This window comes from Mercenaria mercenaria, chromosome 6 (assembly GCF_021730395.1).
Source record: "Mercenaria mercenaria strain notata chromosome 6, MADL_Memer_1, whole genome shotgun sequence".
In the NCBI taxonomy this organism is placed as follows: Eukaryota; Metazoa; Mollusca; class Bivalvia; order Venerida; family Veneridae; genus Mercenaria; species Mercenaria mercenaria.
The window spans coordinates 58539329-58566550 of record NC_069366.1 but is presented as its reverse complement, the minus strand read 5'-3'; the positions used below and the strand labels follow the sequence as shown (position 1 = coordinate 58566550).

The window sequence follows — 27222 nt, the reverse complement described above, 5'->3', positions numbered from 1 at the left end:
GAAAGTACTTCAAAACTTCGATCCCATTTTGAAGATGGGAACTCTATTTTGGAACCATTAACAGCGTTGTCACAGAACGTTTTTACACTGTGTAAAATATTTTCGAAGTGTAGAACTTCTAACTGGAAATCGTTCCCTTCTCGTTTAATTTTACTTTCTAACTCCTTCTTAAAATAATTGTAAATTTCAAAATCAAGCATGTTGTTCGAAAACAGTTTATGTTTCTCCTCTTTACTGAGGGAAACATTTCCATACGTATTTACCTTCTTTGCTCCGTACAGAATATCTGCAAACGACCAATTCAAAATTCGTTTTAGAAGTACCAGAGATTCATTAAATTTTTCTAAAACAAGAACCAACGAGAAACTAGTATTTAAGCTTCCTAGGTACTGATGAATATAATCTTTCTTTGTTTGGCTTCTTTCCATTCCAAAAAACGTTGCCATAATATTTTGTACTCCATATTTTGCCGTATTTCTTAGAACTTTGTGAATGAATTCTTGTTCAGAAAGACTTTTCATCTCTTTCCTCTTTCTTAGAGGCTTATAGAAAGCATGACTTATAATCCTCTGTGTTGGTTCCCGAACAAGTCCAATGATTGCCGAATCTCTGGGGACAATGTTCGTGAAAAACGTGCTGTCATAATAAGTATGCATTACGAAGATGTCATAGTACTTTTTCTCCTCTAACAGAAGCTTCTGTTTCTTTAGGCTAACGAATACGGTCGACTTTGGTAGGTATATGTCTAACTTATTCCTTATACCAAATCTAAGAAATATACATGCTAATGTACTAGATCTGGTCTTTGGCACTTTCAAAAACGCAATATGCATTATTTTGTCGACGGTTTTCATTTTTGGTTAGATTGACATCACTTTTGCAGGATGACAAGTCGGGCGAATAGTTTGTGGTCGAAACTATGTTTGTTACAAAGAAAGTGCACACTGCAACCAAAAGGCAGAAGCAGACTGCGCCAAGCGCTGAGCGGTTTCTGAAAAGAATAATGAACTTGATTGATTTTCAAGACAAAGTAAGCCATAGGATATTGAAAATATGTCCAGTACAACAAAACATCAAACGTGTTCAAGATTTGTCTGGAACGGTAAAGTGTATACGAACAGTGGTTCGCATGTTTGTTAAAAAAACAAGCCTGTATTCGCAATATCCTGATTCTGATCTTTTTATTGATATCCCAGTGAGCATGCCCATATCGGGAAGATGATAGTGGCAGGAGTATCGGCTAACATATCCAACAGCTGTGCGATATGAATCACATCAGTTTAAAGGTGGATAATCAGATTTTGGCCATGTAACGGATTTGTTCGAAACTTTAGCATCTGATCATTTACACTTATTTATTTATGTTCACTTAACACTTAATACAAATTAGATTTTCACTGGAGGTATTTTTAAAATTTCGCTTTCCTATCCTGGTTGCCCAACCAAGATAGAGTTATTTTATCATAAGTATAAATTTGATAAACATACTTTGCCTAATATCTTAAGAAGCTTTCGTGTGTACGGGCCCTCCGTAAGGATTTTAATTTACCCAACATACAAAACTTTTTCACCTATATAAGAATACAGTTCGGCAACAAATGGAGGTTTTAAGATCGGTCGTAGAAATCTAGCGGTGTGCCATAACCATGGAAACGGCTACAGAAGCTGATAATCGTGGAAACTAAAAAACTTTCTTTTGTCATATTTCAAAAAAGCAATGGTATTAGAAACTCATATTTTTATTAAGTCATAAATACCTATTGTTTGCAGTGATTATATTCTAAATATCTTATTAAATTTCTTAATTGTCGTCAGCATGTGCATTTTTAGTTATTGGCACGTGCGTTAAGTTGTGAACCAACAAGGTGCCTCTTCTAATCAGAAAATGTTTTCTGGACTTAATTACAACTATGGCTGATTTTTGGCTTGAAAATGTTGTATAATACGCATGCAATTAAAATTCTAAAAATTTTGATACGTCAGTTTAACACCACCCTTACAGAAGAAAAAGGCCTGCTGCGTACTCTTGCCGTGTACATACAGCGTATATGATGCGTACATGATGTGTACTGAAATCAAGGGCTTTAAATAGTACGCAGGATATACACCGCACATACACCGATAGTACGTTTGTAGTACACTTTTGACATGCAAATGAGCTCTGCCGCGTACTACTTGCTGCGTACATGCTGTGGACTACATAGTACACAGGATGTACGCTGGAGGAATTAAGTATGCGGGAAATAGTACGCAGCATGTACGCGGCACATACACTTTTCACATGCAAATGAGCCTGCGGTGTACTACCCCTGCGGCGTACATGCTGTGTACTCCTGCGGCGTACATGCTGTGTACTCCTGCGGCGTACATTCTGTGTACTCCTGGCCCGAGTCCTGCGGCGTACATGCTGTGTACTCCTGCTGCATACATGCTGTGTACTCTTGTGGCGAAACTGCTGTGATAATGTAAATTCCTTACCCCACCAACTTTCTTATGCAAATGCTGATCATTTGGACAGAAAAAAACAGAAAAAAGATAAGTGACATGCATCAATAAGTATTTACCCTTACCAAAATAATGTAGATTGATGTTATCAAATAAATTAGTATGCTTTTCTTCATCCACTTTTCAATGAAATAAATTAATTTTTGTAGCATGTAATTTGGTAAACATCTGAAGAAAATGGCGTAACTGCATCAAGGGGAAACAACTTTAATGCAACTAAATATAAGTGTTATAAATTTCGAAGTATCTGCGGTGTACATGCAGTGTACTATTTTCTTGTACAAGTCCCTCCTGCGTACATGCAGTGTACTCCTTAAATTTTCAGAGTCTGTGCTGCGTACTTGAAGTGTACTAGTGACCTCCTGCGTACATGCTGTGTACTCGTCGAAATAGTACGCGGCATGTACGCGGCATGCGGTGTATGTAAAACGTACTCCTCTGGCGTACTACTGTGTTCGCGGCATATACACAGCAAATACGCAGCATGTACGCCACAGAGGCTTGCTTCTGTAAGGGCAGTTGATACCTTGGGCTAAAAACTGATAGGAGGTTCAGTTGATGTCTCGGGCTAGTAACTGATAGGAGGTTCAGTTGATGTCTCGGGCTAGAAACTGATAGGAGGTTCAGTTGATGTCTTGGCTAGAAACTGATAGGAGGTTCAGTTGATGCCTGCTTTAATGTTAGATAGGAGAGGAGTGTAGTGGTTGTATGTATATAAGGCCACCTTCAACAGCCTTGCTGTTGGGTTAACCCTTTTAGCGACGTGGTTACAGTGTCCGCCTACAGATCACGAGGTGCGGGGTTCGATCCTTGGTAGAGTCTGTGGTATTTTACTACATAGGGAAATATGCACTCTTTCTTTAGCGGAAGAATACTGCGCTCCTAAAGTCGCGCAGTATTTCCGCTGCAGAACTTGTGCATATTTCCCGATACAAAGCTAATAACCTACAATTATTGCTTATTTGCTAGATCTTTAGAACATTACAATTTGTAGATAGATGATATGAGAGTTAATGCATATATGTGTCAGGACATAAGATATTTGGCCCAAATGCGATTTTGGTCGAAAATGGGGTTTTCAGCTAATGTGACAGATTGTCATGTTCAAAGTAAAAATTTGCAATTTGACAATAGAAATTATACTGGATTTGCTCAAATGAATCTATACTAGTCAAAAGTTCCAACGCCCATCTGTACATAAGTATCAATATTTCATTTAATATTATACCAAATACACTGAAATTTGACTAGAGATGGTACCTAAAAAATTCAAATTCATCTTTATAGGTTTTTTTCAGAGTGAAATGATAGCTAAGTGCACCAATGTTCTAAATATATTTATGGTTTTCCTCTTCTCCATGTCAAAAATATAAATATTTGATATCTAAAAAATGACTTTCTCAAAATATCTGAAGCAAAATGGACAACTCTTGTATTGACCGTTTTTCAAAGATTTTAGGACTTCCCCAATTATAGTCTATATCAAATGCTCCCACAGCTAAATAAATTCAATAGAGTATAAGGTAAGTTTACTCTACTTTCAACATTTTGAAAGAGCCTATACTGAACTTCCTTTTGTCTTTTAATAAAGTCAAATTCCAAGACTAGCCAAAAGTCTAAAACACTTGAAAAAAATTCTGAGTGAAAGAGAACGACATGCTCTTTATTAAAAGCTTACCAAAACCATACCAAAAATGTACCTTAAAGAAGTTATTAAAGATTTTATATTGTAAACAAACCCCTACACCATTTTACCATCAATATTTTCCACTCATGAATACACTCAATTCAGGTGATAATTGTTGATATATTTGTTAATGAGAGGCCCCAACAAAAACCTTTTTTCAGGTTGTGTAAACAGTATAAGTTTTAAATTAATGTTGATATCTGAAATTATCCGATTACTTTGTTTTCAACAATAAATAAAACACCTTTTAGTTTGTTTAGGGTAGTTGACCTGTAACGAAAATCATCAAATAGAGTAATCTCCATATGCTTTTTCAGCATTTATTCGTTTTTCAAGGAAAGCAAATGATCGTGCTAGTTCCCTCCAGAGAATGTTTAAATTGAGAATTACTTAAAATACATTACATAAGAGTCATTACCTGTCAGCTACCTTAACATGTAGTAATTACAACCACTACCTTAAAACATTGTAATTATATTTGACGACAATGAATTTTTGTGTTACCAATTTAACTTTTTTTGTTATTTCTCGTTGGATATATACATTTTACATTTTGATATATAAATGTTGTGTAAACCAATGTATCACCATTGAGAACAATAAATAAACAACTTGGCTAAAAGATCAAAACTTAATAACATTTCTTAATGTCGTTAATTTTCTTCAAAGGAATGTATTCATTATTCTATATAATCTTCATGCATTACTAAACTTTCTATCAGGGCCTCACTACAACTTACAAAAAAAACTGTCAGTGTAAGTCATGAGAAAAGCGTGCATTTTGTATATTGAATACAAAGGGATTTAAACAAATGTAGGTCATATTTTGTCTGCCTGATAAGTTGTTTGAAAAAGGACCTATCTGATTTTTCTTTCACTTTTGATCAATGTTTAAGGTTGGCTTCAGTTTATTGATCAATTCAGAGTTGTCCCCCTTTGATTTATTTGGGTAGGTACCATCTCTAATTTGACATGAGTATCACATAACTATCCTGTAACAGAATAAAAAACAAAAACATAATTATCAAAATACCACAGTAGACTGAGATAAAATGCATTAATTGATTGAAGGGTGCATTTTTAAAGTTTGCAGGATAAGTCAGTAGTGCGGATCCGATGTTACCACTAGCAGTATTCACTACGGCTTAAAATTGTCGTCGCATTGATGCGATCAAGCTAATCACACAGTAATGTGAATGTTATGCGACTCCTGGATAATTGCTTCGGTTGGTTTCACGAGTTGCACGTGGCTCGTATAAATATGGCATACCTGAAGCAGAACGGCGTCAACATTCTTGATTGGCCTGCATGGGTGAAAGTTTTCCGTATTATGACGGAATTCCGTATTTTGGACCTTCCCAAAGGTCATTTTTCCAAATCGTGTAAATCCGATGAGATTTTCGAGGGGTGGGGGGAGGTAACGTCCTGTCCGGTCATCTATCAATGGCAAAATAATAACATTATGCTAAAATGCTAAAAATAGCGCTGATTGCAACAATTTGATCGTCCTTTTCCGTTAGCAATACCGTATGTAACATTATTCGATAGCCGAAGATAACCGAACGCTGGCAATTATTCATCCAAAAATAGACTGTAGATCGGTTATTTCCGCGGGTAAGGCTGAAGATGCTATTCGAAGTTTCCTTGTGTAACCGTTTGTAACCGATGGTTAACGAATCATTTCTGCACGCGTGATACTTTATGACCTCCTTTTACGACAACCAACAACCTGTTCCTTACTGCAAATTTCGAATGTCTACAATAATTGAAGAAATAAACCGATCTGACCATTATGAAGTTTCTACCAACAGGTAGTTCAGGAGTTTGAGCAACAAGCCAAGAACAAAATTTAACGGCGATGGCAGTTGTCCGAGTTAGATTCTGAGGCGCTGAAATGGTCTGATAGATATTTGCTGTGTTGCATATTGCACTTTCTATGAAAACGATTAATTACAAATCCAATGGAAAGAAAAGCCTCAAACTTCACCACGAGGACGCCAAACACCAGAAAAAACACTGAGTTGTGAAAACGGGGAATATTCAATGAGGTGAGATGATTTTATATTATCTGTTAATAAATACTTAATCTATGTGGAAGAGGTTCTCAAGCATCCATGACAAGTATGCCTCAAATTTAAATAAAAAAAGGTATTCAACATACCCCAAAAGACTGAAACACAGTCTTTAACAATGTTACCTAAACTTTATACTTATTACTGTATTCTTAATTCAGGCAATTTTGGCATGGATGTGACCCCACCCTCTCCCTTTCTTCTGTCTTCTCCCTGCTTTACTGGCCATATACACTTGCTTGCTGGGACTGGTCTGTTAATACTGAGTAAATATTAGTTTAACTTGTCCTTAACTTATGAGCCCAGAAGCAAAGTGTCTGTTTAAATTGATGAAGCAAATTTGTTAGGGGAACCCATGCCCAATTTTTTAGAAAAAAAAATATATGGTCCAGTTTGGGACTCGTCTTTGCTCTACTGTATAATGTTGTATGTCATTAAATAATTGGTCCATTTGTTTACTTTCAGGTTCTTCTAAGGTTACTAAGAACACTGAATCTATGCAAGACAGAGTGGCTAAACAGCACGCCATAACCATAGCCTTCCAAAGTTGACACTGCCATTTACATTTATATATAGCAGAGCTGCTGAAATTCACAGAAGGGTTAGATGAGGATAAACCTCGGTTAGATGAGGATAAACCTGCTCTTGACAAGACCACAACTCGGTTAGATGAGGATAAACCTGCTCTTGACAAGACCACAACTATGTAAACACACATAGCATTGCCAAAAGTTAGAAGGATGATCTAAAGAAAAAACTTAAAGGACAGATCTTATCACTGAATTCCAGTGAGGCAACAAACAATAACAATGATTAGATTTTGAATGTAATTGCATTGTATATTGTGAAATAATGTGGAAATAATAAAATGACAAATTAATTTTTGAAGAATAAGGTCTTGAATTTATGTTTGTAGAAGACTCCAAAACTTAAATGCAGAGGACTCTACTTTTCAGGAAAAGCTTTGTACAGTACTTGGTAATTGCATTATTTCAGGAGCTTCCGGGGGCCTCCGGCCCCCTGGACCCCTGGCCAGGGCTTTGCCCTGGACCCACCGGGGGCCCTATCGGCCCCCTGGCCCCCAGATATTTGTTTCAGTATTTTCAGTTTTTCCAACTTTCACCCATGGGCCTGCGTTATCTTCCAACATGTCGCCAATTGAGCACCTGTGGGACGCGCCCGACAAGGCGATCCGCCAGCGTCATAGCATGCAGCCTGGAAACCTACAAGAACTAACCAATGCGATTATCCAGGAGTGGCGTAACATTCCATTTAACTTTGTGCGTCGTTTGATCGCATCAATGCGAAGAAGATGTTTATCTGTGGTGAATGCTGCTGGTGGCCACACCCGCTATTGACTGATCCTGCGAACTTTAAAAATGCACCATTCAATCAATTAATGCATTTTATTGTTATCTACTGTGTTTTTTGTTAAGTTTTTGTTTTTCATTCTGTTACAGGATAGTTATGTGTTACTCATGTCAAATTTCATTGTATTTGGTTTAATATTAAATAAAATATCGACACTTATGTACACATGGGCATTGGAACTTTTGACTAGTATAGACAAAGAGCTATAAAAAATGTATTTTATACTTCTTTGGTATAGATAATCGGTGTAAGTATCATATGATGGGCATAAAGAGTAAAAGCCGTGCACTTTATTGAACATTTTCCTTCGACAGAATCAGTTGGGCAAAGTTAACTTATTTAATGACTCTGAGCTGTGACAATCATTGAATGTACTTTATTCTGTTGCTATTGCCATAAGTAAGTTTAGAACGGGTGGTGAAAGTGATGACAACGATATATTTTGATGTTACACTTGACCGCACCGCACCGGAGTAGAAGTGCAAGAAATTCGACGGTAAATTAACAGAATTTAGGAGATTGTCATCTATAGCCGTTAGTAATTTAGGTAAGTAATACAGATAATTAATCGCGCTTCCAGGTTATCAGTTTTCGTTATTGCTTAATAACAATAATTTAAACATTTCAACGCGCAGGAGTTTGTGTATTTGGGACAATAAAATTTCGGATAACGCAAGTGAAGATTGTACATAGCAATTAGGCCAGAGTTTTTTATCTTTCGTTTTACGGGAGATTTTTGAAAAATGAGCAGGGGGAGGAGGGAATAAAAATAAAAATAAAAAGCTTGAAAGTGAGCATCTCGGAAAAAAATAAAAATAAAATAGAATTTTTTAAGATTTTTTTTATTTTGATGAACTTTCGTTTCAAGTTTTGTTTACTTGCGTTTGTGTCCAATATTTAATATTGTGACGTATTGTTATGTTTTAAGACTATAAAAGCCATTTATACAGGATGAACATTGAATAAAATTTTCATGCATGCTTGTGAATAAACTGCTTCAGGCACTGTAACTCACACTGGCAAGTCTTTAAAATTCAGAAAGCTTGTTTTACTTAATTTAAGTGGAAGACAAAAATTATTTTATCTGTTACAACAGCCACAGTAAATTTCAGTGACAGCAAGTAGAGACTAAACACGTCTGGTATAAAGTGGCTTAATTAGTAGTGTAGTAGTTTTGGTGGTTTGGTTTGCTTGCATCTTCTGCTGTGTAACCTCTGCTTTTTATACATAATATTTACTTATTGTATCTTTCACCAATATCATCTTTAATGAGCTAACTTTACAGTTTATGCCAGCTCATAATATACTGGATTTTATCAGCAAAATAAAGTATTTAGTAACTTTGAATAACAGTCACAGTGCAGAGGGCAAGATTTTTTTTTCAGTGATGAAAAACGAAAGATAATCTAGCAAAAAGTAATCTGAAAATTTACCTCATTTAACTCTGTGATTTGCACCTTTTTATAATACACTTAGTGCAAGTACTGAAGTTGCTTCTGTAATTTGCACCTTTTTATACTACACTAAGTTCAAGTACTGAAGTTGCATCACTTTTTGTCAAAATATTGTCTCCAATAAAAAGTATTCTTTATTATTCTTTATACACTTATGAATTCTATCGAAGTTACAAAAGAAATGGACCATCTGTCTGAGATTTTGCCAACACTACCAGCTGCTTTATGCCAGACAGTCCCAAGCCTGTGTAAAGTGTGAGGGGTCACCATTGAAATAAAAATGTAAAAACAATCTGCTGTTACAAACATTTATTTGTTCTGCAAACAACTAAAGTTTTGAATAAAATTTAATGTCAAAGCACCTTTGATATTGTATTACCTTTCTATGGCAAACTTGTAAGTTGAATCTATTGAAAACAAAATGTGAGTAAGACAATCTTTAGACAATTTAATACTTTTAATACTGTCACTTTTATGAAAGGAGTATTATGTACAATAGTATTATTTCCCGAAAACTATATATTTTGAAAAGTGTCTAAAAAATTTGGACACAGTCATCGTCCATCCACCCGTGTAGAAAGAGAGAAAAAAAAACGTTAAAGATTATCGGTAATTATTCAGTGATAAACTAAGTAATGTTGACCTTGTTTTCATGATCAATTTACACCCCTAAGAGCTAAAAGAAGTGTGTCAGTATCTTGACATCTGAAGCGGAGATCAAAGCGGTATTTTTGCTCGAGATTGTCATGGCATTACGTCATGTTTTCGCGCCATGTGACACATCACTGTCTGATCGTACCGCATCGGTTCTTAAAATTGCTGAGAAATAGAAATCAATAAAAAATTTCTTCTTTAATTTGTTATCAAAAGCGAATGTGCTATATCCCGTATAAAAGGTAAATGTCTCAAACGATAGTTACTATAGTGGATATCCTACCTCTGTGACCTATTTGCCCTCAAGGAATTTACATTATTGTTTGACAAGAAAAACTTTTAAATTGTTGGTCAAAAAATACATGTACAAAGATTCATTTAAAACTTATTAAAAACCGCAGTGACATCACATTGCTTTTTTCTACTTACGTTCACGAGGTCACGTAACCTATTCTGCCGCACTAACAAAAATCTGTTTGCCAAAAATCGTCTTACTCCATGTATTGTAATCGCAGCCGCTTTTTCATTATTTAAGATTTTTTTATTCTGTTTTTTGTACTTTCTGGTCAAAAGTCTGAATTTTAAGCCCATAGTATTCATCATTTATTTACTTTTAGAAAGAAATAAGTAACTAAGATCGCGCTGTTTGAATTTTTACAAATGATTATATGAAAATTCGACCGTTTTTATAGAATTTTGCCTACATTTCTGTTGATATCTTATTAAAATCATTATAGAATTCAAAAAGTATTATTTCTCAAGGGGTGTTGAAAACTTGAAGCGAAAATATTAAAAAATGAATGCACTACGCACGGTTTTTGTGTACGTGTCGATGTAAATTAGATGTTACGATAGGTCACACGTGCTTGTGGAATGGAAAATTACCGGCATGACGTTTTGAAATCTTTATCTGTTTCCAGTCAATCCAGGTAGCGACTGAACCATCTCAAAGTTTGTTGATGTTTTGTAGATGTAATTTCTGAATTTTGGTAAAGTAAGGACGTAATAAAAAACCACTCGCCCGATCGGTCGAGTACACAGCGAGGTCCACTCGTCCTACTCAGACTTAACTCGCCAATGCGAGCAGGCGAGTGGAATTTTACACCCTGTTAATGCCGATAAATGTACGACAAAACACGATATTTTGCACGCGTTAAACTCCCTTCCTGTGAAATTACGTCCAGGTGAAAATACACTGATTTTATTTTCTTTGGGGCTGTAAACAACCGACCGGCGGAAAAAATAAGATAAAACTCGGGAAAATGAATTTTAATTTTCTTCCACTTTTGCAATATTTAGGACCGGCGCTCCCGTAAAACGAAAAATAAAAAAACTCTGGCCTTATTATGTACTGTATTCACCTGCTACTGATAAAAGTAAACATCATTTTAACTGCAGCCATTTTTATAAAATTCAAGAAGTGTGTAACAGTTTGTGATGGGACAACATAATAATTGTTGTTGTTTTTCCTTTATGTCAATTTTCAGCTGACAAATTGACTGTGCGTATATATTCTTCTCTTTGTGGAATTATTTCTCTAAGTAAACTTAAGACTTTATTAGTCATTTTGTGAAGTTGGTCGCATTAGATTTACTTAAATCTTCTAGTGTCTTTAATAAATTGCTGAAACAGCTTCTGAATTTCTGTCCCAAACTCCCTCCTCCCCTCTACGTGGAACAACTGATACGGGGACTGGAAACCGGCATTTATCTTATCTTATGCTGTCGTCCAATCGAAGCGTATGCCGTAGGTTATTCTGCTATTACTCAAACACTTACGCCTTACAGTTTAACTCGTCCTTTCAGTGAAAATCTGGGAAAGCATTTGTTGATTTTTTTGTTGAAAACAAAAGTTCTGCCATGAAATTATTGCCTGCATCTGTTTTTAAATGGAAAATATCTAAATTAATGTTACTTTTCACCCTGTGAAAATGGCTAAATCTATACTTGTCTTACCCAGAGAGAAAGATGTCGTTTTTTACATGATATTTGCCTTGTTGATTCAGAGTATTTAGAACAAAAAAAATAGGACATATTTTAATGAAAATAGCAAGTCAAAACTGTAAACTGTTGCCTGAAAATATTTGTTTATGATATTGCTCTGTTCTTCACCATTTAAATGCGTGTTAAACCTAGATGATTTTCTGCAGTTTTATCTAAAAGTTCGGAATACTAAATGTAACTTCGTTGTCGGCCTTTTTAAAAAAAAATATTGTTATTTTAATTAAAATACATTGTATTTTTCACACATCAGTTTTAAGATTAAATTTATTAAACTAATTTTTGGAGTTTAAACAACAATTTCGTTTGAAACATTCCCTACGTTCAAGGAGAATGTTTGTTTCTGTATATTGAAATCTGACATTATAAACAATAATTATAATTATGGCTCTACAAGATTAAGAAAAGTGTCAGCTTTCTGTTATTTTCCATTTTTTTTTTATAAATTCAAATCCAACAAAAATCGGCCCTTTGTAAAAGGTTTGAAGTTACGTGGTAAAATATTTCTTCAGGGAAGTGAGCTCGAGTTAATTCATAATAATCAAGCATATCACCACATGCAGTCGCATGCTGTTTTTATGCCCCCGAAGGGAGGCATATAGTTTTTGAACCGTCTGTCTGTCGGTCTGTCAGTCTGTCGGTCTGTCCGCAATTTTCGTGTCCGGTCCGTTCTTTGTCATGAATGGGTGGATTTTCAAATAACTTGGCATGAATGTGTACCACAGTAAGACGACGTGCAGTGCGCAAGACCCAGGTCCGTAGCTCAAAGGTCAAGGTCACACTTAGACGTTAAAGGATAGTGCATTGATGGGCGTGTCCGGTCCATATCTTTGTCATCGATGGATGGATTTTCAAATAACTTGGCATGAATGTGTACCACAGTAAGACGACGTGCAGTGCGCAAGACCCAGGTCCGTAGCTCAAAGGTCAAGGTCACAATTAGACGTTAAAGGATAGTGCATTGATGGGCGTGTCCGGTCCATATCTTTGTCATCGATGGATGGATTTTCAAATAACTTGGCATGAATGTGTACCACAGTAAGACGACGTGCAGTGCGCAAGACCCAGGTCCGTAGCTCAAAGGTCAAGGCCACACTTAGACGTTAAAGGATAGTGCATTGATGGGCGTGTCACGGAGACAGCTCTTGTTGTTTCAGAATCCCTTTAGATCAATCTCTGATCATCTAATTATTGGCACTTAACATGTGACTGGTAAACCCTTTGAACAAAAAGTGTTATAGCTCCATGATTAACATGAGGTAATATGCTAATTACACGCTAATCGATAGTGGCGAAAACAAAATATCGATCGCTAACGACTGGTCAATATTTACAGGTATGGATGACAGCATAATACAGATAAATGTATTGATTTATACGGAGTTTCAACTCCCCGTATTAGACCTTCCTGCCTCTACATTGCCTATCAGAACTTTCAGATTTATGTCTGCAACTGGTTCACTGTGTCTGTTTGATGCCTCTTCAGCCTCTCTTTCTAGTTTATTTCTTTGCGTTGCATAAGCCGGACATTCAAATATGAAGTGTCTGGTAGTTTCTACTTTGTCACAATTTGGACATATCTCCTGCACATCATGTAAAATTTTTGACATGTGACTGTTCAGATGGGAGTGTCCTGTTATTTTCTGATTTATAATACATTCCAGTCTTCTTTCTGATTTATAAAGTTTTCTGGGCTGTACTGTCGGAAAAATCTCCATAAATCTTTCATTTCCTTCAGTATTTTCATATCTTCTTTGCCATTTTTGCCCCGCATTTAACCTTAAATCTTTCGTTAATTCTTTCTTGTCTACTTTCCTAGAGTTTTCCTCCACTTGCTTTCCTATCATTTCACTTGCCGCCTCCTTTGCTAGCTTGTCTGCAATTTCATTTCCCTCTATATTTTTATGTCCTGGCGTCCATTGTATTTGAATCTTGTTATTCTTGTTCTCTAGGTTTTGTAATATTTGTCTTGTTTCTATTGTTAATGCTGGTATTGTGTTTGAAAAAATGGTTTTAATTGCTGGCTGACAGTCTACAAACAAGTGAATGCTTTTTTGTTGGATGTTTTTTTCCTCTAAAAAGGATAGAGCCAGACGAATTCCATTCAACTCTCCTACATAGTTGTTGCTGTTTGGACTTACTGGGCATTTTAATTGGACTGGATCCGAGTTTGTACCTTTAAAGTAGATACATGCTCCAGTTCCTGTTGGTCCTGGATTTCCCAGTGTTGACCCGTCTGTGAACATGCTGATTTCCCTGTCTGTCAGTTTGCTAATTATTTCTGTTATGTTCTCCACTTGCTGGTCTTTCTTGTTCTGATTTTCTTCTTCATTTTTAATGTAACTGACCTTTCTACATAATGCTAGACCTCCTTCTTTGCTGCACTTGAAGTCTGTTTCTACATGTTCTAACTCTGTTTTACCTTTAACCTCATTGAAATGACTTATCAGGTGTTTGTACATGCACTTGTTTGTCTTAGCTCTGTCTGTCATCCATGCCTGTAGGTCCTGTTTGATTGGGTTTTCTTCCACTTTGCTGTAAAATCTAATCAGCTCTTCCGCATTTTTGCACTTTAAGTGTAGAGATATTGGCAGAGTACCTGTCATCACTTCTAGCTGATCTGTCGCTGTAGAAGACATACATCCTGTTGCGGTCAGTAGTGCCTATCTCTGTACTTTCCCAAATTCTTTTTCAGCATAATCTGTAGCTGTTGCTATCACTGGCATTCCATAAACCATCACTGAAAGAACTAATGTTTTGTACAGCCTCATGAAGATTTCTTGATCACAGCCTCTCTTATCATTACCAAAGTGACTTATTGACCTGAGAGCTTTGAAACCAGATTTTGTTCGATTATTAATGTGTTCATGGAAGCTAATTAGTCCAAATAATAGGATGTTTCGGGACAACGTGATAACTTTTGACTGTCGCTGTCTCCATCACATCCAGACTTATTCTGCATATTTCTGATAAGAAATCCCCAATTAAAATCTGTTGGGAAAGTTTTCTGGAACATGTACAAAGTATTTGTAATGATTATATATCTCTGATAATGAATTTAAGTTGACATTAAAGTAATAAACTTGCCTTGCTGACATTTTATGAATGTATATTTTGTGTTTTATTCCTGTAACTTAGTATCGTATAGGCAGTCTGCTGTTATTGAATTCAGTGTCAGGGTAGATATCTCCTCGCACCTGTCAATCATATTTTCGAAGATTTCAGTCTCTTATTTAAAATTATGGATTAAATTCAATCCATATGAAGTTTCTACATGAATATTAATGTTTAATTTATTAATTAAAGCAAGTAAGTCTGATCAGTATATTATGACTTTTTTAATTTTTTAATGTTTTCATTTTCCTAACAATGCAGATACGGGTAAGGCGTAGAAGTTAGAGTGACAACTATAAAATATCAGATCATAAAATAAGTCATCCCGATAAGCCAAATGAGTAAGGCTACATAATAATAGTCTGTTATCCCCAAGCAACCTAGTTATTAAATGTCACCGCAAAACCAAACTGTAGGTAGTGCACAGTATTATGGCGTTTAGAAGTGAAAACAAAACAGTTACATAAAATTAAGTCAGTACACTAAGTTTACGATTTAGTCAGTGATTTAGTCATTGGCCGAGTGGTTACAATATTTGTATTATACCTTTTTCGTCGGGAGTTCAATCCCCAATTTTTTTTTCAGTTTGCATTACAGACTTTGTGTAAGTTTGTTTTTCTTTGGTTTCTAATTTATTGTTTTGTTTCTTATTTTCGTATAAAATTAGTAGTATCTATAAATCAATCGATCCTAAAATTATAGCCGGGCAATGCTTTTATTAAAGTGAAGTGTAAAATTGTTAAAAAACTTAAAAAACTAACCCGTACAGGTTTAAAAATATCACAGGAAAGCTTAAAAACATTAGATCATATTAAAGGTGGAGTGTATTTAGACATAATTATGTGTAAATTGTGATATATAATTTTAGTGAACATGTTAGAACTAGATTTACTATCTCGTTTTGTCTTCATTGAATTATAGTAAAGAAAAAATTAAAGACAAAATTTAACGGGTCTTGGAATCGAACTCACGACGAAAAAGTATGATGTAAACCGTAACCGCATTAGGCCAACGAGGAATCACTGACTGCATCATAGACGTACTAAGTGTACTGACTTCATTTTATGTTATTGTTTTGTTTGTTTTTATTTCAAAACGTCATAATAGTGTGCGATACCTACACATGTGCGCTCTATTAATAATCACATGATGTTTGTAGACGGGAATTACGTTTTTAGTTCACCTGAGCACTGCTCAGGTGAGTTTTTGTGATCACTCGATGTCCGGTGTCAGTCGTCTGTCTGTCTGTCAACATTTAGCTTGTGTATGCAATAAAGGCTGTATTTTTCAACTGATCTTTATGAAATTTTGTCAGAATGATCACCTTGATGAAATCTAGGCCGATTTCGAAAATGGGTCATCTGGGGTCAAAAACTATGTCACTAGGTCAAATCAAAGAAAATCTTGTGTATGCAATAGAGGCTGTATTTTCAATTAATCTTCATGAATTTTGGTTAGAATAATTGCCTAGATAAAACCTAGGTCAGGTTCGAAAATGGGTCATCTGGGTCAAAAATTAGGTCACTAGGTCAAATCAAAGAAAAACCTTGTGTATGCGATAGAGGCTGTATTTTTCAATTGATCTTCATGAAATTTGGTCAGATGTTTGCATTGAAGAAATCTAGGTCAAGTTCGAAACTGGGTCACATGCCGTCAAAAACTAGGTCAGTAGGTCTGAAAATAGAAAAACCTTGTGACCTCTCTAGAGGCCATATATTTCACAAGATCTTCATGAAAATTAGTCAGAATGTTCACCTTGATGATATCTAGGTCAGGTTCGAAACTGGGTCACATGCCTTCAAAAACTAGGTCAGTAGGTCTAAAAATAGAAAAACCTTGTGACCTCTCTAGAGGCCACATATTTCACAAGATCTTCATGAAAATTGGTCAGAACGTTCACCTTGATGATATCTAGGTCAAGTTCGAAACTGGGTCACGTGCCATCAAAAACTAGGTCAGTAGGTCAAATAATAGAAAAACCTTGTGACCTCTCTAAAGGCCAAATTTTTCATGGGATCTGTATGAAAGTTGGTCTGAATGTTCATCTTGATGATATCTAAGTCAAGTTCGAAACTGGGTCACGTGCGGTTAAAAACTAGGTCAGTAGGTCTAAAAATAGAAAAACCTTGTGACCTCTCTAGAGGCCATATATTTCATGAGATCTTCATGAAAATTAGTTAGAATATTCACCTTGATGATATCTAGGTCAAGTTCGAAAGTGGGTCTCATGCCATCAAAAACTAGGTCAGTAGGTCAAATAATAGAAAAACCTTGTGACCTCTCTAGAGGCCATATTTTTCAATGGATCTTCATGAAAATTGGTCAGAATTTTTATCTTGATGATATCTAGGCCAAGTTCAAAACTGGGTCACATGAACTCAAAAACTAGGTCACTATGTCAAATAATAGAAAAAACAACATCATACTCAGTTCAAAACTGGGTCATTTTTGGGACAGGTGAGCGATTCAGGACCATCATGGTCCTCTTGTTTACTGAAATGCTTTCAGGGTTTTCATAATTCTTTTCAAGGCTTTTTCTTGGCTTGGGTTATTTTTAGCTCCACTATTTGGAGAATAGGGGGGCTATTCTACTCACCCCGGTGTCGGCGTCGGCATTACCCTTCTTGGTAAAAGTTTTTCGGCAACCTTTGTTTTTCTGTGATATCTTTGTTACTATTGCTTATATCCTACTGTAACATAAAAATTGTCCAGTATACAATGTATGTGTAGGGGCTGAGCCCATTATACCCAAGGTCAAAGTCACCAAGCTGTTATACTTAGGATATTTGGTAGAGCTATTGCACTTACCCCGGCATCGGCGTTGCCGTTGGTTAAAGTTTTTGATAAAGTTAAATATCTCTGTTACTATCAAAGCTGTTGACTTGAAACATAAAATAGTTATTTACTATCAAAGTCTACACCAGGAGACACAATTCCCATAACTCTGATTTGAATTTTGACAGAGTCATGTCCCTTTTTAACTTGGAATTTTTTTTACTGGCAAAGCTCTAATTCAGAGTCAAGCACTGAGAAAAGTCGAGCGCACTGTCTTACGGACAGCTCTTGTTAAGGTTAAAGTTTTTCCGGCAACCTTTGTTTTTCTGTCATATCTTTGTTAATATTGCTTATATCTTACTGTAACTTTACATAAACATTGTCCAGTATACAAATAAAGTGTATATAGGAGCTGAGCCCATTATACTCAAGGTCAAGGTCACCAAGGTGTTATACTTAGGTTATTTTTAAGGTTTAAGTTTTTCAGCAACCTTTGTTTTTCTGTCATAGCTTTGTTACGATTGCTTATGTCTTACTGTAAGTTCACATAAACATTGTCCAGCATACAAACAAAGTATGTGCAGGGGCTGGGCCCATTATACCCAAGGTCAAGGTCACAAAGTTGTTATACTTGGAATTATTTTCATGTTAAATTTTTTTGAAAGCTTCGTTTATAGACATATCTTTGGTACTTTAAAAGATAATTACTTGAAATTAAAACTATTTCTTTATAATCATCATCTGAATTTTGTTACAAACCCCATAACTCTAATTATATTTTTGACAGAATAATGTCCCTTTTGTACTTAAACTTTTTTTGCAATCTTCGCTTTCTGGATATTACTTTAATGCAGTATAAGATAAAGACTTGAAACTTAAAATGTATCTTTATCATCACCATCTGCATGTGTGGTAACAACCGCCATAACTCTGATTTGTATTTTTGACCAAATTAAGCCCTTTTTATACTTAAATTTTTTTAACAAACTTCGTTTTCTGGACATAACTTTGGTGCTATATAAGATAATGACTTGAAACTCAAAATATATCTTTACCATCATCATCTGCATGTGTTGTAACAATCCCAATAACTCTTCTTTGTGTTTTTGACAGAATTATGCCCCTTGGTATATCTTCCTTTTAAAGTAGAGGTCTCTTATTGAGACATATATTCATTTTACTGTCAAATCCCCGAATAGTGGAGCTCGCTGTCTTACGGACAGCTCTTGTTTGATGATACTATATATGGCAACATTCCCCTTCTGAAAAAGAATGTATTTCTCTGTTTTGATAAAATTTCCCTTCAATGTTAAAAAAAAAGGCATTTATTTCATCAAGAGCTGGTCAGCCCGGCTGTACATATTCCAGAGTAACTGTGGAAAAATTGCGGACAAATGCAAAACTTCCATGGAAAGTAGGTACTTTCCATGGAATGGTCTGGAAAAATCACCTGTTATATAACATGTCCAGAGTGATTGCAAATGTTTTCCACGGACATCTCTGGAAATTACTCTGGACATCTATCAAAATGTTCATGGAATATTCACAGACACTACGGAAATGTAGCACTTTGAAAAAATTCTGGTCATTTAACTCTGGAAAATAACTCTGTCATTTTCTAAGGGATTTTAAACACATCAGAAAACAATTAGCATCAGACTGGGAATACCATGTGATCAAGCTCAGCCAATTAGATCAACTGATCTTACAGAGGAATTTTCAAAATGTGTCTGATGTTAACAAGTTGTGTAAAAATTAGTGAGACTTTATTATATGAAGTAATTCTGTTCAAAGCTAATATTGAGGATTGTAGAAATTGCTCAAGTATGTTTGTTTACATAATTGACCAATGAAACAATACATACATTTGTAATTATGCTAATGAACACATGCATGTATATCAGTCATTATATAGCATAAAACAATGAATGCTAAAGTATAAACAAAGGCTTCACAAAGATTTTATAAATAATATGCATATATGAAAACAGTTATCTTTAGGTACTTTCTTTGAATGCTTTCATTATTATTTAAGTGTAACTAATTTTTGTTCCAAACTATGTATATGCTTAAAAAATATTCTAATCATTCACTTTTAACTGGCAAAGATTCATTTTCCTTGTTCATATAATTATATCATATAGTGTTTGAAACTGCAAAAGTGATTACATGCAATAAAATCATATTTGCTTGTACTGAAGTGTTATTGCTCACTGTACATGTACTGCAAAAAAGTCTGTAAATCACATTTATTGCTATTGTATAATACTGTCAACAGAACTTCCTGGACGACTGTGGAATAACTCCAGAAAATTGTTCACGGACGGCAGTGGAATCACTCTGTAAAATTGTCCATGGAAAGTTCTTCGGAAATCCCTGGACATTTTTCCGCAGTATTCCATATCAAGCTCTGGAAAGTTTGTCCGAATATTCCAGACTTCCATGGAAATTCAAAGACATTCCATGGAAACTTCTGGAATTTTGACAGCCGGGCTGAGAATAAGTATAAGAATGTAAGTTTCCATCAGCTAAAATCTCCACAACAAACAAGGTTTTTCCAATACTAACCTATATTTTCGAGCTAAAACATAGGATAACGCCATAAACTATAGTTCACCCTCGGAAACGTAGGTTCAGGCTTGCAAACCCAAATTCACCTTCATAAACATAGGTTCACGTTCGTAAACTATGTTTATGAGCGTGAACCATAGTTTACAGACACAAACCTATGTTAATGGACATGAACCTATGTTTATGACCATGAACTTGGGTATACCAACGTGAACCTAGGTTTATGTCCGATAAACTAGGTTTCTCGAACAAAACTATGATTTTCAGTCGTAAACATAGGTTCATGTTCGTAAACTATGGTTTATGCTCGTGAACCCAGGTTCACACCCGTAAACATAGGTTCTTGCTCAATCGAGAAACCAAGTTTATCGGAAGTAAATATGGGTTCAAGAGCGTAAACTATGGTTTACGTCCGTTATCCTATGTTTTTGCTTGAAAATATAGGTTAGTATTCGATAATCCTAGTTTTTCAACCAAGAACGTAATTATTGGATAATTGGCTTGCTGTGAGTCATAGTTTACGAGCGTGAAACTATGTTTACGACTGTGAACTTTGGTTTACGAGCGTGAAACATAGTTTACAAACGTGAACCTAGGTTTATGTTCGATAAACTAGTTTCTCGAACAGAACTATAATTTTCGGTCGTTATCCTATGTTCACGAGCTTTAACTTTTATATATACGGTCGTAAACCCATGTTCATGGTCATAAACCAAAGTTCACCGTTGTTAACATCGGTTCATGTTCATAAACTATGGTTTATGCTAGTGAACTGAGGTTTATGCCCGTAAACATAGGTTCACGCTCGTGAACTTAGATTAACAACCGAAATGCATAGTTCAATCGAGAAACCTAGTTTATCGAACATAAACCTTGGTTTACAAGCGTAAACTATGGTTTACGCCTGTTATCTTATGTTTTTGCTCGAAAATATAGGTTAGTATTTGAAAAACCTGGTTTTACGTTAGAAAAATCTAGTTTATTGATCTTTAATCCTAGTTTTTCGACTGTAATTATTGAACAATCGGCGTGCCATAACTGCTACTTACCGTAATCTTCTATTGACAAAACATCTCTCAACATCGAAAGCAGTTTATTGTTTGTGCAGACTGAACACCACATTGATAATTACCCTCGGTATAGATGTTTGATTATGGCAGTCTGTGACGTTTCTGCCAATTTATGACAGCACCAATTCAAAACACTTAAAAAAATGCCAAATTTTGGCACCACCAATATAAATACATACTAGTATACAGTATTGGTTAGGCCAATGGTCATACATGCAGCAAGAACACAAGTAACACACACACTTATTTTCAATTTAGGCCTTAAATACTAGAGGTAAATGAAACCTTATTTAAGCTGGAATGACATACCAACTTTTGGGAAGTTATATTCATTCTTTTAAGTATGAAATAATTCTTTGAAAAAGTAATTTCATTACAGGTATTGAGATTAAAGAAAGCATCTAATTACAAACCAGAGAGAATGAGAAGATCTAAGCGAAGAAAGAGCTCTGTTACAAACACAAAGAGCACTGCTAGAAACAGAGATGAACAAGAGTTGAAAGGGGATCATAGTAGTGAACCAGACAAGAAAAGACTGAAAGTTGTTTTAAGAAAAACCCCATATAACGAAAAAGATATAAAGTATCTTAAAGAGGATAAAAGCTGTGAATCAGATGGGAGAAAGCTTCAAACAGTTGAAAGAGAAGTCTATGCAGGGAGTCCAGATGTAAGAGCATATAATGAGAAACAATGCAATAATTCAAATACAGAAAAAGTTAAAATTGTTTGGAGGAAAGGCCCATATGTACGTACAGATAGAAAGTTGCAGGAACAAAGAAGTGAAAAGGAAAAAGAAAACCTCGTTGTTGGAAAAAGCTCTGTTGAAAGTAAAAACTTTGAGAAGTATGATGAGGATCAGAATTTTGAACCAGATAATGCAAAACTTAAAATTGTTGTCAGAAAGGATTCTGAAACAGGAGAATGGACAGCATCTGAAGACCAGTTTAGGAAGGTAGATAACATGTCAGCCATAGACAGGACACATTCGGAATCTATGAAGCAAACAGTTTGTACATTGAAAGAAACAAACAGTTCCAGTGTTCCTGAAGAACAGAAAATGTTTGCATCAAAAGGACAGCAATGTGTTTATAAGAATGAAAAGTCTGTTAAAAGGTGTAATATTGATACAAAACAGAAAAGCAGTGAGATTACATCTGATACTGGTGCTCAAATAGTAAAACAAGAAAGTGGTAACAAAAACTTTAAAAAACTGAAACATAACTCTGATGTAATGTTATCTTTACATGAAAATGATAGCAGTAGTGGCAACTTTGCAAAGGTTTCTGCTAATTTAGAACAAAGCAGTGTTGATAAAAGTGCTGGAAAAACATATGACATTGAAAGCTGTAATGATGAAAGTAACAATGCAAAGCACGAAGGAGAATTTGGTAATGAAAATATTAATCTTAATAAGGATATGTTAAAGTTAAAAGTTGCATATGAAGGAGATGGAGAGAAGCCATATGTGGAAAATGAAACCAAATTGTGCTTGAATGAACAGATAAATGATGCACAAAACAAGATACTGCCTAAACAAATGGTCAAATGTAAACATAACCATGATATTGACATCATAACAGATGAAATAGAACAAAACATTGTCAGTGATACGAATGATATCAAATCATCAAATAGATTTGCTAAAAGCTCCAGTAAAGATGTTTTGATAGTGGAATTCTTTGAAGATGAAGATTCAGTGTTCTCTAATGACAAAGAAAATGCAGGTAACAATAATAATCTAGACAACTTAGAGGCATTTGATATAGATGTTGATATTAAACTATTCCCATACAAAAGTGGGTGTACAAATAGAAAAGACATTGAAAATGAGAAGCAAAGTTTTGATGATTCTAGTAAAGATGAAGTTAGTGAAAATTCACATTTTCCAAAGAGCAATGATGTACATTTTTCTGAAATGGGGGTTCACAAAGAAGATGGAAATATTGGGGATTATTCTTTAGGTATTGAGTATCGTGCTGAAAACCAAGTTCATAAGCCAGAAAATGTTATACACTTGGAACAAAATATGGTGAAACCTGCTGAGCAAGTAAAAATTTCAAAACAAGTTGAAAATTATCGGTCTTTTAAACAGCTGATGAATAAGAACCCATTGTTTGAAAACATTACTAATGGAGGAGTTGATTTGAATGAAAGTTTCAAAGAAGCTGATGAAAATGTGTTTAAGATGAATGACAGTAGATGTAAAACACACTTAAATCAAAAACAGGGTGATGAAACATTTGTAAATTCTACAAAGAACGGAGAGCACATTTCTGAATTAGAGCCAAACTTGGCATATACAAACATGAATGAAAGAGCTTTTGAAGAGGTGAGTGATGTTGCTAAAACAAATGTAAATGAATTTTGCTGGAGTCAGACTTGTTCAGCACATAGTGTAAACGATGTCACAGAGAATTTCAAAGATATTAAAGACCTAATAAGTTGGACAGTCAACCAATGTTTAAGCAATGACAACATATCCGATGATGTAGCGAGCAGACCTTTTGAAAATCAGGATAAAGAAGTTGTTCCAGAATTTAATGAAAAACATTTGGAACATTCGGATGAAAACAATAACTGTTTGATCGAAGTTTATGTAATTGATGACAATGACATGGATGTGAATAATAATAATGCAGAGCAAATGATGAATTATGATGTTTCAGTAGACACTGAAGTAAAAACTCAAGTAGGAAATGTAGGGTATTGGACTGAAAGGGGATTGTTTGAGTCTGATAGTCACACAGACTGTTACCAAACTGTAAATGAAAATGACTATAGACCAATTTGCTATGATAGTAGAGTATACTCTGAAGGTAATGATGGTGATGTTCAAGAGTATTTTGAAGCAAGTAACTCTGTAATGTCTGAATATTCCAAGCAAGATGTAGATTTACAGATGCATGAAGACTTGTTAGAAGTGGACAGCTCACTAAATTTGTCACCGGTAAGTGATGTTATGTATGAGGATGTACCATATTGGGACACTTGTTTAGTTCGAGAGTTTGAAACGAAAAATTACTGCATTGGCAAAAACAAACCGCAAAGACAGAGAAATGCTAGAGGACATAGAGGGAGGAAAAGTAAGAGGTTTATCAAAAAAGTAAATTCTGCTAAAATTGATGATGAGAATTTGTTAAAGTCAGAGGTAAAAGCAGACAAGTCTGAAATAAAACTGGCTGCAAAAAGCAAGAAGGGACTTACTAATCATAAATACAGAAATATGAAAGGTCGAAAGCGAAAAGGTAACAGGAAAAACAATGATTTGTGTACAAGAATTGAGGATGATTTTATTGCTAGAAAAAAGTTGTTAAGAAAACTAAAGAATGGAAAGCTTGGAGACAGACCTCATGTTGTAAGAGTAACAGAGAAAGGGATGATTATGGATGTAACAGAGGAATATCATGAATATTTGCCTTACCAGTATGGCTACTAATTTTTGTCATTTCTACAGTATTGAGATTTTGAATTGTATTACTTTTGCCTGTTAAATAGTGGCTGTGGAATATCAGGGACATTTGTTACAATACAGCTATTTTCTCTTGTGATTTTTACAGCATTGGGATTTTGAATCATTGTATTATTGTTATATGTTAACTTAACATTAGTGATAGTAGAATATCAGGGATATTTGTCATATCAATATGGCTACATACTGTTGTTCTTTTTATTGTATTTGAATTATGAATTTTATTATCTCTGTAAACATTTCACGTCAGCTAGATGTTGTATAGACGTCAGACTAATGTTGGATTTTGGTTGGATTTGCAAACTGTTTAGATGTTGGATCCCGTTATAAGCTAGTGCTACTTAAAAGCATAATTACTGCATGTACAACAAACATATAACATTTTAAAATCTGGAACTTCATAAAAAGAAGCTTTGTATAAATTATGCAAATGCATTTTTACAGTTACTAACATAATGCATCAATCTGTGAAAAAATAATTAAGCATTTATAAATATAACTATTAAAGTACGGTATGTATAATTTTTAGAATGTTTTACTCACATTGTGAAACCCTTTGTATAAAGTATTTATAAATTATATAGCTCTATCTAACCTCCAACATACATCAAACTACTGGAAGACTGTAAAGCCATGCAGGTTTATCTCAGGAATGCGTGACTAATAGACAGCATGTGTAGAAGAAGACCCTTATATAGGTGACTCTGAGAATAATTTATACATGTTTCAAATTTACTTTTTATGCCCCCGAAGGGAGGCATATTAGTTTTCAACTGTCTGTCCGTTCGTTCGTTCGTTAGTTAGTTAGTTAGTTTGTTCGTCACAACGTTAACTTTTTGCATGAAGGCACTTTACTCGCAAACCACTGCACCCAGGACCTTCATACTTTACATGCTGATAGTACTTATAGAGTACACCACACCTACTGACTTTGGGGTCACCAGGTCAAAGGTCAAGGTCACAGGGGCCAACGTTAACTTTTTGCATGAAGGCACTTTACTAGCGAACCACTGCACCCAGGACCTTCAAACTTCACGTGCTGATAGTACTTATTTAGTACACCACCCCTACTGACTTTGGGGTCACCAGGTCAAAGGTCAAGGTCACAGGGGCCAACGTTAACTTTTTGCATGAAGGCACTTTACTCACGAACCACTGCACCCAGGACCTTCAAACTTCACATGCTGATAGTACTTATGGAGTACACCACCCCTACTGACTTTGGGGTTACCAGGTCAAAGGTCAAGGTCACAGGTGCCAACATTAACTTTTTGCATGAAGGCACTTTACTCGCGAACCACTGCACCCAGGACCTTCAAACTTCACGTGCTGATAGTACTTATTGAGTACACCACTCCTACTGACTTTGGGGTCACAAGATCAAAGGTCAAGGTCACAGGGGCCAACATTAACTTTTTGCATGAAGGCACTTTACTCGCAAACCACTTCACCCAGGACCTTCAAACTTTACATGCTTATAGTACTTTATGAGTACACCAACCCTACTGACGTTGGGGTCACGAGGTCAAAGGTCAAGGTCACAGGGGCCAACGTTAACTTTTTGCATGAAGGCACTTTACATTCGAACCACTTCACCCAGGACCTTCAAACTTCACATGCTGATAGTACTTACTGAGTACACCACCCCTACTGACGTTAGGGTCACCAGGTCAAAGGTCAAGGTGCTGCGGGGGCATTTGTCACCATTAGTGACAGCTCTTGTTCCTGAACAGTTTTAAACTGATATAAAAAATCATATGCCCCATATGGTTCTGGGACAATCTGTGTATGAAAAGAATTGGAACCTCTGCCTTACCCTTGCATGATCATAAAAGGCGACTAATAGGGTCTTAACACTTGGTTTTGCTGTAAGTCTGTGATTCCAGCAGGTATGCAAATTTTGATTCCATACCTCATGTTTTTATTTCGATGTAAATGGGATGTGAAAACAAAACTTGTAGTCCTGTTTGGCGCCATATAACTTATACTGTGTTGGTGTGCCGTAAAACCCAAATAAATAAATAAAAAATCATATTCTGGAAATAGACAATCTTACACATTTTGGTAACATAGTTAATAATAATTTTAAATTTGACTTTCGGATGAAATTTCATTTATATGCATGCCTCTGTTCAGGCCATTATAAAAACGAGTAAATATCCTTAAACTATACTAGTTTTACTAAATTATATATGTTAGTTCTATAACAAAAAACAGCATCAACTGACTTCTTATCCAACATCTCTTAGACATCTATGTCTGATGTCTATTAGCCATCTCAGTTGGATATGACATTGGTAAGAAGTTGGATTTAGGTTGCCAGTGTCGCGACCAAAATCCAACTAAGATCCATCGTCAGTATGAGACTGTCGTCAAGTGTATACTGGGATTGTTGTATGTTAAATAGTGATAGTGGAATATCAGGAACATTTATCATACTGTTAAAGCTATAAGTTTTTGTCTGTTCTACAGTTTATGGA

The 27222-nt window shown here is 35.4% G+C and overlaps 2 protein-coding genes and 1 long non-coding RNA gene across 3 annotated transcripts; 2 read left to right on the top strand and 1 right to left on the bottom strand.

The window, feature by feature from the left end:
• Positions 1–5344: 5344 nt before the first annotated feature.
• LOC128557776 (uncharacterized) lies at positions 5345–7800 on the top strand. The gene is made up of 2 exons (XR_008371375.1): positions 5345–6240; positions 6730–7800. It is a non-coding gene; the product is annotated as an uncharacterized LOC128557776 (long non-coding RNA).
• Positions 7801–8089: 289 nt separating this feature from the next.
• Positions 8090–26976, top strand: LOC123548786 (uncharacterized protein MAL13P1.304-like). The gene is made up of 2 exons (XM_045336325.2): positions 8090–8182; positions 21653–26976. Exon 2 carries the CDS (start codon positions 21695–21697, stop codon positions 24707–24709), a length of 3015 nt encoding a protein of 1004 aa, XP_045192260.2. The 5' UTR covers positions 8090–8182; positions 21653–21694; the 3' UTR covers positions 24710–26976.
• Positions 11334–14382, bottom strand: LOC128558051 (uncharacterized). Its single transcript, XM_053546836.1, has 2 exons — positions 13162–14382; positions 11334–11435 (listed from the first exon to the last, which is right to left on the bottom strand). The coding sequence occupies exons 1-2, from the start codon at positions 14380–14382 to the stop codon at positions 11334–11336; spliced, it is 1323 nt and encodes a 440-aa protein (XP_053402811.1).
• Positions 26977–27222: the final 246 nt, after the last annotated feature.

Bases quoted from the DNA above. Each gene is read 5' to 3' on its own strand.
- LOC128558051 (XM_053546836.1), bottom strand. From the start codon at position 14,382: ATGTCTTCTACAGCGACAGATCAGCTAGAAGTGATGACAGGTACTCTG. The intron at 11,436-13,161 runs GTAGAGGCAGGA...GCCGGTTTCCAG, and splicing joins TGAAAGTTCTGATAGGCAAT to TCCCCGTATCAGTTGTTCCA.
- LOC123548786 (XM_045336325.2), top strand. From the start codon at position 21,695: ATGAGAAGATCTAAGCGAAGAAAGAGCTCTGTTACAAACACAAAGAGC.